This window comes from Silurus meridionalis, chromosome 3 (assembly GCF_014805685.1).
Source record: "Silurus meridionalis isolate SWU-2019-XX chromosome 3, ASM1480568v1, whole genome shotgun sequence".
In the NCBI taxonomy this organism is placed as follows: domain Eukaryota; kingdom Metazoa; phylum Chordata; class Actinopteri; order Siluriformes; family Siluridae; genus Silurus; species Silurus meridionalis.
Window position 1 is genome coordinate 12655608 of NC_060886.1, and position 18124 is coordinate 12673731.

Sequence of the window (18124 nt, forward strand, 5' to 3'; positions counted from 1 at the left end):
TATAACTGTTAATTACTGTACCTCTGCTGCCTGCCAAAGGATGTCCACATTCTTACTCTTTCTGGAGTTCACATTCTGAGTGAGGAATTTCAGTAGCTCTGGTATACAGTACTGACTATGAGATCGTGGCAGACCTGAGAGAGCAGAGAATGGGTGAAACAACTACAAAAACAGTAAAATCTGCTTAAATCTTTAAACTGGTTTAGGACTCACAGTCCTCAGGCAGCACTTCCTTGAACTGATCATAGTAAGAGTTGAGTCGTGTCAGACTCTCAGCATTGATTACTTCCTGTAGTGATGTGTCACCAAACCTTTTGAAAAAGTACAAATGCCATGGTAAGGGCTAGACAACTCCAGTCCAGCACAAATTATAGTGATTCTTCTGCTTAAGAATTCTTTATTGAACTTAAAATAGAACTGATTTAATTACAAAGATTTATACAGATGTGTATTAAGTATTGTTACACACACACACACACACACACACACACACACACACACACACACACACACACACACATATATATATATATATATATATATATATATATATATATATATATATATATATATATATATATACACACACACACATATATACATACAAATATATAAATCATACTTCTCTGCAAGTGTCTGCTGTTCATTAATTCCTATGTTGAACAGAACAGGCTGAACACGTAGGAGCATCCCATTTTGGATTTCTCGTGGCAAAACATCAAACATAGCCCCAGGCAGAGGTACTCTCACATTAAACCCATCTCTGTTGCCCGTGATAACAGGCAGCATGTCAGGGCCAAAGCTGGAGGTTGCCTGAGTAACCTTAAATGTGACGTTCCTAAGGTCCATGATGCCTATGCTCATGTCCTCCAGCATTGCCAGCTCCTCCCCTTTAACAGAACAACATACATCGGAGTATTCAAATTATTAGAATGTTTAGAAAATAAATAGAAATTTGAAATATTTAAATCAATTAGTAATTGTTTACTATCTTAAATATATTTTTTAAGATTTTGCATTATTATTAGCTATTTTTATGTTAACACATTTGTGATAGTAATTACATGAACTGTTAACACATTAACTCCAAAATGTCATATTTTCTTCACATACTGTATAATCCTCTTTACTGAATCGCATGTTCAGAAAACACTCCAATGGATTTGATATACAATGGGTCATAAGGTTCCACAAAAACTAGAGTACACTTACATGAACTACATGTAAATATGAAAAAAGTCCTCAAGTTGTTAAAAATGTAATTTGTGATAGAAATTATATTAATTTGAAAATGAATGCAGAATAGAAGCTGGAGAATATTGTTAAATCATGCGTACACATGGCAGGTAAATGCACACACATACCATAAGTGCTGAGTAAACCTTCAAACTGGACCAATAAACCGATAGTATGGAGTTGTCTCAGGAAACCTTTATCACACAAACAATTCCTCAGCTTTGCTACAAAACCACATATTACAGCTGGCAGCTAAGGAGAGAGACACATTCACAAATTAGGTAAGTAATCATGAAAAAAAAGAAGAGAAAGAAAAATGTTATACCAAATAAAAACTTACCAATAGAAAGCAAAAATCAAACCTCTTAGATTAAATTATATATATATATATACATACAAACACAAGTGTAATACAGAAGTAATACAGTATAATTTTTTTTTCTTTTTACAATACAGTTACACGGTCAGTATAGATTTTCGTTTAGATCTAATCCAAGGGGGAAAAAAACTCATCCATTCATCCATCCATCCATCCCTCTCTCGCTCTCTCTCTAATATATATACAGTATATATATATATATATATATATATATATATATATATATATATATATATATATATATATATATATTTAGCAAACATATTGTTTGTGATTATATCTATATGAGAATCTATACTAATTTTGCAGCCTTGGCTCTGTAACAGATGAGTAAAGTGTTTTTACAGTACAGCAGACACAGCAGTTTCCTGTTTTACTCATTAGTGCTAATGGGCATGTAGTTATCCTTGTGCCTGCATGAATGTCTCACCGTTTGACAGAAGACCACGTCTCGGCGGTACTGTAAAGCCAGACTCATAGCAATAGTGGGAGCGCAGTCCTGCATCAGCACAAACACCATAGACTTTTTGGCCATGTCACTCATCATGGCTACACACTCATTCAGTGTAGTCAATAGAGGATACAGGGCATCACTCCATTCACCTTTAGTATCACACAGATAACAGCAATTACATAGTTTTGATAGAGTGGAATAAATATGCTATTGTAAAGGAAAAGATGTGCTATTGTAAAGAAACAATCTCCACACACACATGGCTTACCTGGAGAGCAGCCATCAATATTGGGGCTTCCATCTGCAGAAGAATATAACATGCATTTTATTTATTTAAGTTTTTTATGCTTACACATCAAGTAAATTATGTGAAATTGCAATTTTATAAGTAAATCCAAATAAATGTGCAGAAATGTATCATCATTCCTAACATACATAATCTCACATACGGCTTTTATAAAACCTTCAAATCTTTTGAAGATAAAAAGATACCACTTAATGTAAGATTTTATTTTTTGCATCAACAACAAATGATTACAATTGGATTATTTTGTACTTAAGTGAAATCAAGTGCAACAGCACCTAATAAAGGCTGTATGGAAAAAAGAGGCTACAATAATATATTTCTGGCCTAGAGTGTAGATTCACACAGTCTCTTAGTTACAGTCACGTCAGGTAACACAGAATTATATAACCCTTAGACAATGATCTCCATTTGGGAAGATATTTTTAATTTTAATTTTGGCTGACATAGATAAAGCACACATTGTATATTATTTATTCTAAAAGCCAGATTAGTGTTTAGATTAGTGATACAACTTCTCAGTTTGCCATGTATGGTATTTAGAGGAAACATGACATGAACCCAGTAAATCACTAAGGACGTGAAACACCTAAAATGTGTGTAATGTATGTAATATTTTGCCCAACATCAGTCTTTTAATGTTAATGCGACCACATTATCTAATAGTCTGCTCAGCCCGATGCTTATCATTGTTTTATTAAAAGGCAGGATTAGACTTTATTAACTTCTACTAGCTGTTCAATGCACATAACACTAGAAATAACGAAAGAGGTGAAAAAAAAAAAAAAGGATGTGAAACTGAAAGCATTAGAAAGAACAGTGCTTTTTTTTTAAACACTACATGTAAAAAGCCTGGACGTACAGGGAGATCTATGAGAACCGGTTACACATGCAGAAGACAGAGAAGCTGATGAGGTGGATGACAATGATGAATGGGAATCAGGAAGAGGATGTGATGAGGACAAAGGGGTGCACAGGGAGGATGATGAGGACGGGTACTGGGGGTTGATCCAGAAGGCATTGCCATGGCTACCTCGCTTGCTACTGTTAGGCTGCTGGTCAGAGAGGAAAACGTCCTCACTACTGTCACTCTGCAGCCTCTCCCTCATTAACAGCCTGTTCACACTGTGAATAACACACTCCATACTTTTGTCCACATTAAGCCAAACCTTTTCCTGCAGGAGAGAGAGGGATAGAAAAAGTGAAAGAAAGAGAGAGAGAGTGAGAGAGAGAGTTTACATTCTGAATAAAAGATTGTGCCAGTCGTGCCACTTACCCACTCTTCCTCATGCCAGTCCACATTCATGGAGGATCTATTCCCTTTGCCACTCCACTTGGCTTGGGAAGAGCTTTGGTCATTACGCAGAACCACACGTTCAGTGTCTGGTCCAGAAGGAGACGTTTTAGAGGCAACAAACTCTGGCCTTGCTGCATTCAAAGCCTGGATGGCTGTTGCCAGCAGCTTGTTGTCACAAACTGTCACCAGCTGCCTTGTCTGAGAGAAAGGGACAAAATCTTATAATTTACTCTCTGAGCACATTTAAAGAAAAGAGAATGTTACTGAAGAATGCTGAATTAGAATAAGCAAACATTTAAACAAATGAATATTAGTTTTTGATGTGTTTGACAGATTTTAAAAGTAACATGAGGCAAATAATGTAAGATTTGATGTAGACTAAGTAATAAATAAAAAAGTATATTAGTAATTGTTTTTATTTGTATATAAAAAAATATTCATTGTTAACAGTGCAGTCTGGAATAACACTAAAATCTGAAGTGCCATGGACAGGCTTGAAATGGCCCACACTACCTCATTCTATTTTTGGTAACTAGAACTTTCTGAACATTGCTTTCTAATTTAAACCCTTTGCCTACTCTTTGTGCATTTCTCTATTTATCTGTGTAGCTGGTAGTTTTCCATGTTTTCTCTTTGTAAGTTTCGTAGTCGCTCCATAAGTCTGTCTGTCTTTTATGTTTTACTCACTGTTTTTTTTCTATCCTGTGTTTTAATCCCTGATTGACATACTATGTGTGATTATTGAAAAGATGCAAAAATACATGTATGTGAATATGAACATGTCTTGAATGTCATCCACCATACAATTAAAAAAATAACCAGAGAAAGGGTGGTGCTCCATTAGCTGAAGTACTATTAGACAATGAAAAGAGGAATTGGGAGCTTTTATTATAAGGCAGACAGACCTTCTCTGTTAGAATCCCGAGAGTTCTCTCCAGTGCATTAGCAGAGCGCTCCTTGGCAGCCCGGGACAAGCGCTCTGTGTAGTAGCTGACTTGTGTCTTCAGGGTGTTAATATGGGAAATTATCTCTTTTGCTCTTATTACCTCATGTGGCTGGTACATCCCTGAATGTGGACGGGACTCTCCAGCACTTTAAAGAGAGTAAAAAAAAAAAAAGAGAATAGATACAAGTTGGAAGAATTAATCCCGATGAGCATATAAAAATATGTTGTCATATACTGTGTATATATATATATATATATATATATATATATATATATATATATATATATATATATATATATATTAGGGCACTAATTTTAGTAATAAATTAAAGTGTGATTAATGCAGCACACATTTCTGTTTGACAATTTTTATTAGATATAAATAACTAAATATAAAATAGGCAAAATTAAAACTTGCAACGCAACACACTTTTGTTCATGACGTCCTTTCTTTACTCAGATATAAAAAAAAATTTAATTTTAAATCACTTAACATTTGTTTAACTGATGGGCCATGTCTCAAATCAAGCACCAAAATCTGCCGTGATGCACACATCCAGTAATTAAAAGCGTCCATGTGGAAACACAGCAAAAGTTCTGTGTGGTGTCCTGATGATTTATATCATTTTAAAAAAAGCATAATTACTTTAAAACATTTACGAGAATATTTTGTTCGTTTATGTACTTTATGTTAAGTATGGTTTCACTAATAATAAACATATATTTGCATAACGCATACATATTTATCAATGAGTCCGTGTTGATTAAAGTATTATTGTTATATTGACAGCCCTAATATACACACACATATAATATATATATATATATATATATATATATATATATATATATATATATATATATATATATATATATATAAATTTTCTTGTACTATTCCCATCCAGAGATAGATCACTGATGTGTCAGACATAGAGAAACATGAACACACAGATACAATATGTATACATGTAGACCTCATGAAGTAAACACTATGTGGCTAAAAGTATGTGGACACCTGACAATTGCACTCATATTTGGTTTTCACTTACGTGGAGAACATTTTAACAGCAGATGGGGAAAAAATCTGTAATTGAATGATCAAGCACATGTGGTCAAATATTTTTGTCAGGTATCCACACACTATCAGCAGGTCACAAGTGACTCCAGCAGATATGAACATTCTATGGTGGTAATAAACAAGCAAACAAAAAAACACATTTCTTGATTTGGAAGTGGGTAAACACTATGCAAACATACGATGGAGCTAACGATAAAAACTGCTGCACCACCAAACCTGCTGCACTCACCCTTCATCCTCATATGCACTGATTAGAAAACAAAAATACAAGTGCAAAAATCAGAACAGCTGAAAATATTTGCATAAATAAACAAACAAAAAACCACAAACAGTTATACACTCAATTAAAAGAAATAAGCAGCAATAAGAAGCAACTATTTCCACAAAACACTGACCCTGAAGCATCCACTCACTATAAGATTTGCAATCCCATTTCATCTGCCTTTGTGTGAAGTATTACCTAATCACAACATGAAACCATTCACAACAAACTCTACAGTTAATAGCTAGTCTACATTATTACATAATACACAACTGTAAAATCAGTTTAATCTAAGAATAGACAAACCCATAATTTTTTTGTGATTATGTCACAATGTAGTTGTAGTTTGTAGTTTGTAGTTGTCATTATCATAGCAATCAGGTTTAAACCTTACTGTTTTTTGGTCTCCTCAAACTTTTGAATTAGTTTCCTCAAACCATTGCCCTTAAAACCTTGATGATGTGCTGCAGGGGCTCCAGTAGTGACCACATCATAGGTTCGATCTGTAATGAGATAATGTTACTTCAGCTTAATAATAATATAATAATATAATAATTATTATATTATTTTATATTTTATTATACTTTATTATATTATATTTTATTATTTATGTATTGCTAATACAATCAATGCTGGCTAGAAAAATAAAGGAAAAATGAACATTTTACTGCTTTACTCATTGCAAAATGCTAAAACATTCATTGAGTCACTATAAAAAAAACCTTGAGTTACTGGTACTAATGCTAAAATAATAATCTCAGTATGTATTAACATATCAACTCCAGACGAAAACATTTTCGTATCAGTAGCTGAAAATATTCCAGCATATGTACCGTAACCTGACTCGCCCTGTACCCTCATCCTTTGAATATGGAGATTGGTTGGCACAAACTCCAACCTCTTCTCTGCTTTCAAAGTGCTAGATTTAAAAGAGGGACCTGATGAATAGAGATAAATATTAAAAAAGAATGATATAAAGGCAAGTAAATTACAACAGGTAAAATTATAGTTCTTTATGACATCATATGACGTGCAGGTTTAGCAACATTATACTATTTAAGTTAAGTGTTTACATGCACTTATAAGTTTATAATGAGATGGATATCTCTACCCTTGTATTCATGCAGGTCACTAAGAGTTTCCTGATAGGTGAGAATGATTGTCTGATACTGAGTGATGATCTGTCTTCTTAGATTCTCCCAACATGGAGACAACTCTCCCAACTCCTCCAGCTCACACACCCTTCATACAAATAGAGTATATAATATATAAAATCAGAAAATAACTCTACATGGACTAACACACATTGATATACTATGGGAAATACCTGGCAGCATCTTCTTCTAGTAGCAGCTTTACAAACTGCCTGGGGATGTGCAGTGACAGAACGCTCTCTGCCATCTGCTCCAGGACACGTAGATGGTTTCCATCCGTGGTGGGAAATCGGTACATTCGTGATATTGTACCTCCAAATACTGTAACACCAATTTTACACAATATCAGAGAGAAGGGTAACTCACCGCTAAGCCAGAAATTGTTTTAATTCTATTAATGTTGTGGTTGAATCCTTTTCTGAATGGGAAACAACTGTCCACCATGATGTAATAATTAAAATTATCCAGGAAGAACCAGCTGAAAAGCCTTAATAGTGCCATATGGAATCTTTGTTCTTAGACTTTATTATAAAAACTAAGAATAATAATAAAAAAAGGCATTTTACTTTTGTGAGATTAAAAGTCTGCATAAAAAAAAACCAAAGCAAAAAAGAATGTAGGAGTGTGAGTCCATCTCAATGAGTTAAAAATGGGGAGGCATATGAATTATGGATGACTTTTTATAAACAAATGCTAAAAATAAACATAGCCTTCAGGACCATTATGCAAGTTTATGAAATAGCTACAGTTGAAAGATTTCCCCTAAAAGCCCAGCAAACTGTAATTAGTGACAAAATAGTTAAACACTCGCCTGCCCTCAGGAGTGTGTCTTTGCACAGAGAAGCAGATTTTGATTTCATTCCCATGGATTCAGTCAGACTTTCATCAACAGGTAGCACCATCTGTGAAAATTTACATAATTTATAAGAAAATACAGTGTAGTGTGCAGCATATTTAATTATGAGTGTCTTTAATATAATAAATTGCAATATCCATAATGGCTAAAAATTTTACCATGTTAATACTTTATTCTCAATATATCTACAAGTACATTACTTTTACTTCATTTCATTACAATTTCTTTACAGCCTGTTTAATTCATTTGTGTTTGTGAAATAAATCATGGTTTTTATTATCCAAAATGTATAATGTGTTTACATTACTATATACAGTATATAGTATATAGTATACAGTATAAACTCCACTCACCCTGCCATTAACTGTGTCAGTGCGAGCCAGTGGGGCTCTCTGGTCTTTCTTTTCTTCCAACTGCCAAGCAATAATGGTAATGTTGCCTATCTTCTCATTTTCTGCTGATCTGAACGATTAAACAAACAATAAATCTGACCAATGACATTCCACAAAGTACTGGACTACATGACGTCTTAAATATACCGTATATCACTACAAATCAAAGCAAACTAGGTTTCTGTTTGAGCATTTTGTACTCTTTGAGTTCACATACCTTAGTGTGAGGTGTAATCTATGATATTTGTCCTGCAAAAGTTCTTTCACTGTGAACATAGCGGAACCAAGTAGGTACATCTGATAAAAAAAAAAAACAACACAGAGGCCATTAGTCCATGGTGCACAATAAATATTAAGCTTTATATAAAAACACAGGTTTGATCATTCTCACCGTGCCCTGTGAACGGTCTTTGACATCATAGACTGAAAGTTTCACTTGTGTCTGCTGGGTGATCAGAGAGTCTTGAAAAAAGGCAATGCTACTGAGGTATATTGGGTTGCTTGTACCCTTAAATGAGAAGTAAAGCACACTCCTTGTAAAGATACATGTTACCATTTTAGTTAAAGTCAGTTATAAATATCCTAGTGTGAGAGCACTATGTTCTTAATGCAACCTTTCTCACCTCTATAATCTCAGTCTGAGCATGCTTTGTCCAAAATGCTTGAGGAGGGGTGGTGCAGCTCACTGCCACAAAGCTACTGGGTTTACGTTCCAATGTTGGAGTCAATAACTCACTGCATGCTATAAAAGAAGGACTAAAATCATTCATTCATTTATGCTCAGTAACTGCTTTATCGTAGTCAAGGTCACTGTGAATCCCTGTGTCAATCCTAAGAATTCTAGATGTATAACATAAAACATGCTCACAAATCTCTAGAGGTATTATACACTAGCAAATATAGCTACCATTTTTATTTGAATATAACATTCACATTGTATTCTCTTCAGACATGTAAACCAGCATTAGCACAAGATAAATCTGGAATTTATTTATTTATTAACTTCCAGTATAATGCCCAGCATGTGCAGGATAGGCAACTGACCAAAAAACCCTTTAGATCAAAAACTTTTTAATTCCTTTTTCTGTCGGCAACTTACCCAAGCTAAACTCCAGCACAGGTTCATCAGGATCCTGACTATTTCCTAAAAACAGATTTTTACATAACATACATTATATTACATACTAGCACACGAGTAATGATTATAATCTACAAATCTAATAAATATTCAGCATCCAAATAAGAAAACCAAATCTGTGTACTTCTTACCTGTCAGTGTCAACCCTATCATTTCGGAAGCGATATCAAATGTGTTGGCACGATACACAGACCAGGGCCTGTGGCGAGGACTGCGCTCTTTCCCCGCCATTTTGTATCAACTAAAACAAACCTTTAGGGTTTTGAGGACTAAGGTTGGAGAGCAGTATTGATTATAAGGATATGAAGAACAATTGGAAGAGCACAAGTCCCCTCACAGCTTTATATCTTGAGTGTAAATCAAGTGTGATGGTGAAATGTGTAGACCTGCTTCACTCCATAAACTAGACTTCTAAATGGAAACCTGGAAAGAAGAAATGGAGGGCAGTAAATATCTAATTCACAACACCTGTCAACTATTGGCAAGTCATATTAGATACAGAGGCTTAGATACGCTTAATGTGATACAGCAGAAGATTCTAAGCAGGTAAGCATGCCTGTATTCTATATTGCTATAAGGACATTTAAAGAAGTGAGGGATTTACACATGTATTTTTGAATTTAGTCAAGCTTAATGAACACTGATGAACAACTCATCAAAACTCATGGACTGACACCAGTTAAAAATGCTATTTCTCTGTATTATTACCTATACCAAGAAACTCATAACAATAAAACATATAAAAAGGAGGACCATTTTACTACATTTTGCTTAAAATTACAAGATGAATGGACACTGTTTCATTCAAAAATAAGATGCACTTGTCTGCCTTCTGGAACTGATCAAGTATAGCTAAAAGACAGTACATTATCAATAAGCACAAGTTGCACAAAAACCTTAAAACTTCCGCTTCTCTTATTTAAAATTTCACATGTTCAATAATAAATGTGAAATGTATGTTATTGTTTTGATCAGTGAGAGCTTAATGGAGTTTTGATGATAGTGGTGAGGTGACTTTCTTTTACTATATATATCACCGTAAAAGTGAATGATTGAATACTTATTTGTGCATTTAATATGCATGTATTCGCATATCCAAAATGAGCTCCTTTTTAAAAACTAAAATGTTTCAAAGAGGTATGAGAAGAAAGGAAGCTGAGATATTAACTAAAGCAAAAAAGAAAAAGGTCTAGCAGGCAAAACCAGTAATGAAACAGGTTTGCAGATTATATATCCCTGCAGTGTTGGCAGCTGAAGCCTGGTGCATTTCCCGAAATCACCAGAGCATTAAATCAAATGTCCCATTACTAGAACATCCAAAAACACAAAAGGCTATAAATCAATGGCAGCAAAAATTTGGATAAGTAAGCAGTATATACATTAAATAAAGAAAACAACATAACAATTACAAAGGCCAGATAAGTGGGCATATTTTAATTTTTTGATATCTTAAAATGGACAGACTTTATCCTCGACTGAAGGTAGTGGGCTCTCCATTGGTATTAGATGGCTTGAATCCATTGTATCTTAACGCATCATAGTCACCCATCAATCCACAACCATCCATCTGATTGTACTTTGCTATGCTGCCCTTTATCCAATTGATATCTCAAAAAGAGTTAAAAAATTTGTGTTTTAAAAATAAGTGCTTATAAATATTATGTTTCACCCACAGTGAATATTTGCGTATTGGATATATACCCCTGAAGTCTGCTGTTTTAGGAAGAAAATAAATGTAACCATAGCTGTGTTATAAAAACTGCTCTCTTGCACTGCTTATCTTTTATACAATACACAAGCTGAGAGGTGACAGTATAGATACATATATTTCAAATTATATGAATGGAAAATAATAATCAAACTTTCACTTTTTATTTTATATTGAAACTGGATGAAGAGCCCTATTTTGATACAAATACCGGTAGGTTTTTATTATGTTATTTTTTTACGAATAGAATTCAATTTGGAGTAATATTACAAAGATCCATTGAGCAGTAACATCAAGTACTCTTTCCTGAAGTCTGACTCAGAGTCATGAATCAGATTTCTCTGATTCATGTTAGTTCCCACACAGTATACAGACTGCCCATCTTTCAGCACTCTCCCACTAGTGGGAAAGTGAAAATGTAGGAGAAAGAATGAAAACACCATTTATTCATATTGTAATACAACCTAATTAAGTAATATCACATGGGTATGTTAAACCATGTAAAAACCATGTAAAAATGTAAATCAGTGAATGGAAACTACCTGTTATATATTATGTAATAATGTAAGAAAATAAAGTTTTGTGCATTTTGTGACATTTCCATTGTGGACCAAGCAGATTCTTCATTTGATCATTACAGGTAACTGAACTATAGTCGTTTAAAATGTACTATACATCACACAAATGAGTTTAACTACCACTGTCATTGCTTTGGCTAAATGCTATTTTTGATTTACATTTTTAAAATTATTTTTGTCATATGTATATATACAGTGCATTCGTAAAGTATTCAGACACCCTTCACTTTTTCAATTTTGTTATATTGCGGCCTGGTAGTAAAATAGTAGATATAATAGATAGTAAAAAAAAGTAAAAACAGAATTCTAGAAATGTTTGTAAAAACTTTAAAAAAAAAATAAAAAACTGAAATATCGCATGTATGTAAGTATTCAGATGCTTTGCATCAACACTTGAAAATCTGCTCAGGTGCCTCCTAATTCTCTTGAACATTACTGAGACGTTTCAACACCTTAAAAATAGTCCACCTGTGCTTACTGATTGGACAAAATTTGGAGAGGCACACACCGACAGAGCAAAAACCAAGCCACGAGGTTAAAGGAAGTGCCTGCAGAGTTCAGAGACAGGATTGTTGCAAGGCACAGGGGAGGCTACAAAAACAATACATGACAATAACCCAATGCACACAGTCAAGACAACACAGGAGTGGCTCAGAGACAACTCTGTGAACGTCCTAGAGTGGCCCAGCCAGAGCTCTGACTTAAACCCTATTGAGCATCTCTGGATTGACCTGAAAGTGGCTGTACATCAACAATCCACATCCCACCTGAGCCAGTTTAAAAGGATTTGCCATGAAGAAGGCCAGAACATCCCTCAATCTAAGCTTTTTGAATAAATCCTGGAAAAATACATGAGGCTGTAATTGTTGCCAAACGTGCTTAAACTAAATACTGATCGAAGGGTCTGAATACTTTTGTACATGCGATATTTCAGTTGTTTGTTTTTTTTAAACATTTACGGACATTTTTTCACTTTGTCATTATGGGGTACTAAGTGTATATAATTAATTAAATTAAAAAAAATATATCAGGCTATAACATACCAATATTAAGAAAAAAATGAAGGGGGTGTGAATACTTTCTAAATGCACCAAATGTTTATTGATCTATTCAGCTTGCCTATCACTATCAAATAAGCAACTGTTTAACCAACTTGGTAGTTATCAGAAAACCTTTTTCAAAGCTAATTAGACAACACTGGATTTGGAAGTGAGCACAGTTTACCAACACACATATTTGCATATTATTACTTGATATGACATAATAAAAATGTAGGTTACCTAAAAAACACTATAGACAAACATTTAAGATATTACAACCAAATACACCATATTTTCTTCTATACGCAGATATGACTTGACTTCCATTGCAGAACATGACATCATGAACACGTGGCAGAGCATGCATGACAGACAGGCCCTTCTCAGGCCAGCTGCATCTTCCTTCTTTCATTATACAGTCTTGCTTTACAACCACATCCTGAAATTTGTGCCAAAGAAGGAAGCTTAAAGGAAATGGTCTTTTTTTGTGTGTGTGAGTCTTTTCTGACTTTCGGTGCACTTACTGAATGTTGTCAATACATTTTGGGGAAGTAATGTGCAAAATATATTGTGCACAAAACATATAAATGCATGACAGGTAGCATCAAGCAGAAGTAAGTCTAGTCAGTTAACAAACAAAGTGCACGTTTTCAAAACCAAAGAGGTATGATACAAGGATTGGTATAATGCAGCATCTTGCATTTTCTGTTTTCCACTAGCCCTGGCCTCTTTGTCTTGAACATGGGCAATTTAACATCTCTGATTAATAGAAGACTCCTGTGCTATTTATAAGCCAGACAAATGGTTAATGATAAAGATCCCAATCAGAACAGACAGACATTTTGTCCTTTGTCTTTTGAAATTTGGCAAAATCTCTCTCTCCTTCACATCATATCTCTCCTTCAACATTGTTTAGCTATAATAAATGAGTTGAATTAAATTAAATATTAGTACTGCAATATCTTCAATATCTACATTATATGTTAACACTTAGTTCTTATGTCATATGATGATGGAAAAAAGGAAGGAAAAGCAGCAGATAGTAAACTCAAGGATTTTTTATAGAACAACTCAATTAATAGCTGAAATAAATGTCCAACATTTGTGCAGTAAACAAGCTGAGTCAGATGATATTAGAGCAGCATGATCACAGACCACCTTCTTGCCCAACTCCTGTGATCAAACATGGCATTCTTTAATTCATTTCCATCCTGTATGCTGAGTCCTGAAGAAGAGTTCTAGTCAAACCCTAGAACCTCAATTCATCTCTGACATAAACCTACATCAGGTACAGGCAGAATGAGTACTTTATTTATCCCTATAGTAAACAGTGTTCCAGTAGAAAAAAAGACAATTATCAAAACTAAGCTATAACTAAAATGATGCATGGATGATGAAGTGGCAAGTGACTATATTCATGTGTTAAGATGAAATAGAGTACCAGACTATAGCAGCAATAATACAGCGCTGCCTGGAATGACTCAATAAATCAATAGTGCAGAAATCTGTGAAATGTGAAAGTGCAGCGTTCGGATATATTGTTTCCAAAAATGTAAGAGTCTTATAGTGGCAGATATACAGGACCTCCTGTACTGTTCCTTGTTGTACAATGAGACTGGATTAGTTTTGCAATTTCCCACAATCAATGTTTCCATCCACCTTTAGGTATGATGGTCAGTGTGTTATTTCACCAAAGTCATTATAACTCTAATCACAAACATTGTATTGAGATATGAAATTACACAATAATGCATATTATTTACTATATAAAGTAAAAAAAAAAAAACAATGCCTGCAATATCCCTTAAGATATTAATAAGAGGGGAAACAATGATTATAACGGGTTATGTGTCACAATCCAATTGAACTCCTATAGTTATATTTTATTATAAGTATTAAATATAAACAAAACAACCATCTACATTGTGAATAAAGGACAACATAATATAAAAAAAATACTCTATGCTATTCAAATCTGTATACAGATATAGATATTTGCTGTTGCATATACTTGCCAGACCTTGTTAATAGTCACTGCTGTCTTGCAGCTTGCAGAAAAGGTTGAAGTGGACTCCCTGTTAGGACAAATCGGACCAACTGACCCATTTATACAGCATCCCTACACACTCCAAAGATACTGTCAGAACCGCCTGCACTGCAGATGCTTATTTCATCCAGCTTCTGCACAAACAACTTTTTGTTTTCTGCTCTTTTTTTAACTGTCACTGAGTGTTTGGCTCACAGTGTTGGAACACAGTAAAATTCCCCAAAACTATGTTTGGAAAAATACTTTATCTTAGAGACAAACACAGGGTTGGTTAAATATAATCTATGCAAAACACTGGGAATTACTTTGTGCATAGTTTTATTTAGGAAACTAATGAGTAAAAATTAATCATTAACATAATAATGTTTACAGAAAAATAACAAAAAACAACAACCCTGCAATGCCTCAGCAGTAACCTATTTTTCACCAAAGCTTTCTTTCTTTTACCAGTTACTAACCATCACCATCTGTTACTGTCACTTGTGTATGAGAACACTCATATAAATACAGCCATAATTTTCCTGTCTCTGCAAGCAAGCAACAATCTTAGCAACCATTATTAGCCAACAGGTTCTGCTGTAACAGCTTGCTGCTAGAATAGCAGTAGGTTTGGATTAATTTACTGCTACCAACACTACCAGCTACTATCCTGAAACTCTGGCCATGATTTCCTGTAGTGCTGCAGTTTAAACCGAGCACTGTAACCATGCTTTCAGTGAGCATTAATACATCCTGATTATGGCCCATTAACCTTTGATTCATAGGGTTCATAGAGTTTGCCCCTTGGTGTTTTAAGACCTTTTTTACATTTCATTCACATTGCATCCAAAATTGTCTTGAAATTAGGCGTGATTTGTAAATGCTAAACCAAAAGTGCTTTCATCATTGCTAGCTTTTGGGATAACTGTTATACATGAGAGTTGATCAATTTACCAAAGAATATGATAAAGATAATAAGAGTGTGCCTGATACACATGCAGAAAGGATATTGTACTGTAAAATACCAAGAGCAGCACGCTGACAATGACTACAAGGTTCTACATATTAAAGCTACAAGAAACCAGTAAGGAGGAAATGCCAGAACAGTGAAGCACTGGTGCTTTAATAGTGCTACTGTGTGTCTGTGAAGGTAATAATAGACTTGTGTGTATTTTGATAAATACTATCAGAGAGAAATCAAAGCTTATAACACCAAGACGTGTGGAATAATAATCGCGTGTCTGTATACAGTCGAATGCTGTTTGTAGCAAGCTGAATGCACAGCTATGAACGTTGTGTGAAACAGGAAATTCAGCAGACAGGCCTTTCACGCAGCAGTGTAAAACCGACGGGAATCTAATAGAGGTCCAAACACCAGAAGAGCTGGTTTATCTTTCCTGTTAGTAAAAATGCAGCGACGCATCGATGCTGCAGCATCCTACTCAAACCCAAAGCTCCGAGATCACCATGGAGAGGGGAGAGGACAAGACAGAGGAAAGGAGTGGAGAAGAGAGGAGAAGAGAGGAGAAGAGAAGGCTTCAGTTACATTCGCAACATTCTGCTCATTGCAATGAAACATCCAGATACACCATGTCGCCCGAAACACACCGTTTAAACCCGACACACCTTCAGCGATCTCCCAGTGCGCACACTTTCCAGTAAGACTGATGAGATTTGGCCCGTGTTTGTTTATTGCGCTCACAAAAAAAAACGCCCCGATGCATCTACAGCTATCTGTAATTAAAAGACAGATAAATAAACTTACGCCCCAGTCACAACCGCGCTCCATTTTCGTAGTGCATCCTCTCCAATTCTCTTTGTTTACTTCCTATGTATATAGATTTTATATATACCAGCTGATTGGCGTTCTCTGCACTGTATATAGATCCTAGACTCGCCCTTTCACTCCGTCATTCGGCGTGACGTAAGATTTTGCTCGCAAAGCCCCGCCCCCTTTCTTAATCGCGCACCGTTTTACTGACGTCAGGTGACGTTACACCTGCGATGTGGTGCACCAAAATTCCGAGGGCATCTCTAACGGAGGCTATACGAATGAACAAGATCCATACGCTTACTCGTATACATTACTGAGCTGTATCCCTATTTATTACCCACACTGTCTCTACTGTCTCACATTGTCTGTATTGTCTTGTATAGTCTGTTTTGTAATGCATAGGTTTTATTTATGTCTCTACTTTTGAGAGTCACTAACAGCTGGAACCAAATTCCTTGTGTGTGTCAACACACTTGGCCAATCAACCGGATTGTGATTCTGATGTAAAAAACACACTGTAGCCGAGACAGGACATCAATAAACTAGGTTTTTCTTACAATGTATAATGAACCAGATATGAACCAGACATTCATACACACACACACACACACACACACACACACACACACACACACACACATTTATATATATATATATATATATATATATATATATATATATATATATATGTGTGTGTGTGTGTGTGTGTGTGTGTGTGTGTGTGTGTATGAATGACTGGTGGCTTTTTATAAAAAAAAAAAAAAAAAATGTATTATTAATATACATATATATGGCCTATTGGAGATAATACAATATCAGATCAATCTAACTATAACGGAATGGTCATTTACATCACATTGATTTATAAATAATTGCTATAAATAATTTTAACTTGTAACACATTTACTAGTGCACAGAAAAAAAATCTAAATTAAGCGATCAAATTCAGTTTTATCACCCGGCTGTGTGGTATGACAAATAACCTCATTAATCAATAAATCCACAGCACTGTCTATCATTTTGTCTGCTGATTATTTTAACAATTGTTCTATTGCAATATAATTATTAAATAAATAGCAATATTGCTACCTATGTATCAGTTAAATGAGTCGTCTATTACACATGTAAATGAGTCCTACCTTACTTGAATAAATTCACCCATCGGAGCGATAAAAAAATCCAAATCTAAATATTTCAATGGAAGCTGCATCATCTACAGGGTGGTTGTTCTTTTTTTCTTTTTGTATGAAAATGAAAATGTTATGGTGGCTGAGAGTTGCAAACAGGCTTTAAATACTAAAAACACGCACTTTCACTGAGAACGCATGCACAAATGTTTCTGTATTGAGAGTGATAGCCCCCGTCGCCCACCATAATATTTTGACTTTAATAGACGTCATTTAAAAAAATATTTTCAAAGTAAAGTCTATGTAATAGAATTATTAATTAAAGAAATAATTCACAAGGATCACATTATATCAGATTACAGCGCAGGTGTTGTA

At 34.7% G+C, this 18124-nt stretch overlaps 1 protein-coding gene across 5 annotated transcripts in view; it reads right to left on the reverse strand.

Moving 5' to 3' along the window:
* Positions 1–17903, reverse strand: part of inpp4aa (inositol polyphosphate-4-phosphatase type I Aa) — a 19601-nt gene extending 1698 nt beyond the window's left edge. The window contains exons 1-22 of one of the 5 annotated variants that reach the window (XM_046845497.1): positions 17762–17903; positions 9628–9919; positions 9458–9502; positions 8982–9100; positions 8750–8866; positions 8576–8655; positions 8320–8428; positions 7922–8012; positions 7284–7431; positions 7068–7198; positions 6790–6894; positions 6351–6459; positions 5924–5941; positions 4576–4762; positions 3650–3868; positions 3236–3548; positions 2338–2370; positions 2046–2218; positions 1365–1488; positions 623–890; positions 214–311; positions 22–134 (exon numbers count right to left, since the gene is read on the reverse strand). In XM_046845497.1, the coding sequence (XP_046701453.1) occupies positions 22–134; positions 214–311; positions 623–890; positions 1365–1488; positions 2046–2218; positions 2338–2370; positions 3236–3548; positions 3650–3868; positions 4576–4762; positions 5924–5941; positions 6351–6459; positions 6790–6894; positions 7068–7198; positions 7284–7431; positions 7922–8012; positions 8320–8428; positions 8576–8655; positions 8750–8866; positions 8982–9100; positions 9458–9502; positions 9628–9727 (2700 nt within the window). In that variant the 5' untranslated portion in view covers positions 9728–9919; positions 17762–17903. Of the gene's footprint in view, positions 1–21; positions 135–213; positions 312–622; positions 891–1364; positions 1489–2045; positions 2219–2337; positions 2371–3235; positions 3549–3649; positions 3869–4575; positions 4763–5923; positions 5942–6350; positions 6460–6789; positions 6895–7067; positions 7199–7283; positions 7432–7921; positions 8013–8319; positions 8429–8575; positions 8656–8749; positions 8867–8981; positions 9101–9457; positions 9503–9627; positions 9920–16613; positions 16768–17761 lie in introns of those variants that run through there. The other 4 variants (XM_046845496.1, XM_046845500.1, XM_046845498.1 and 1 more) reach the window with 4 other exon arrangements.
* Between the last annotated feature and the right edge of the window lie 221 nt (positions 17904–18124).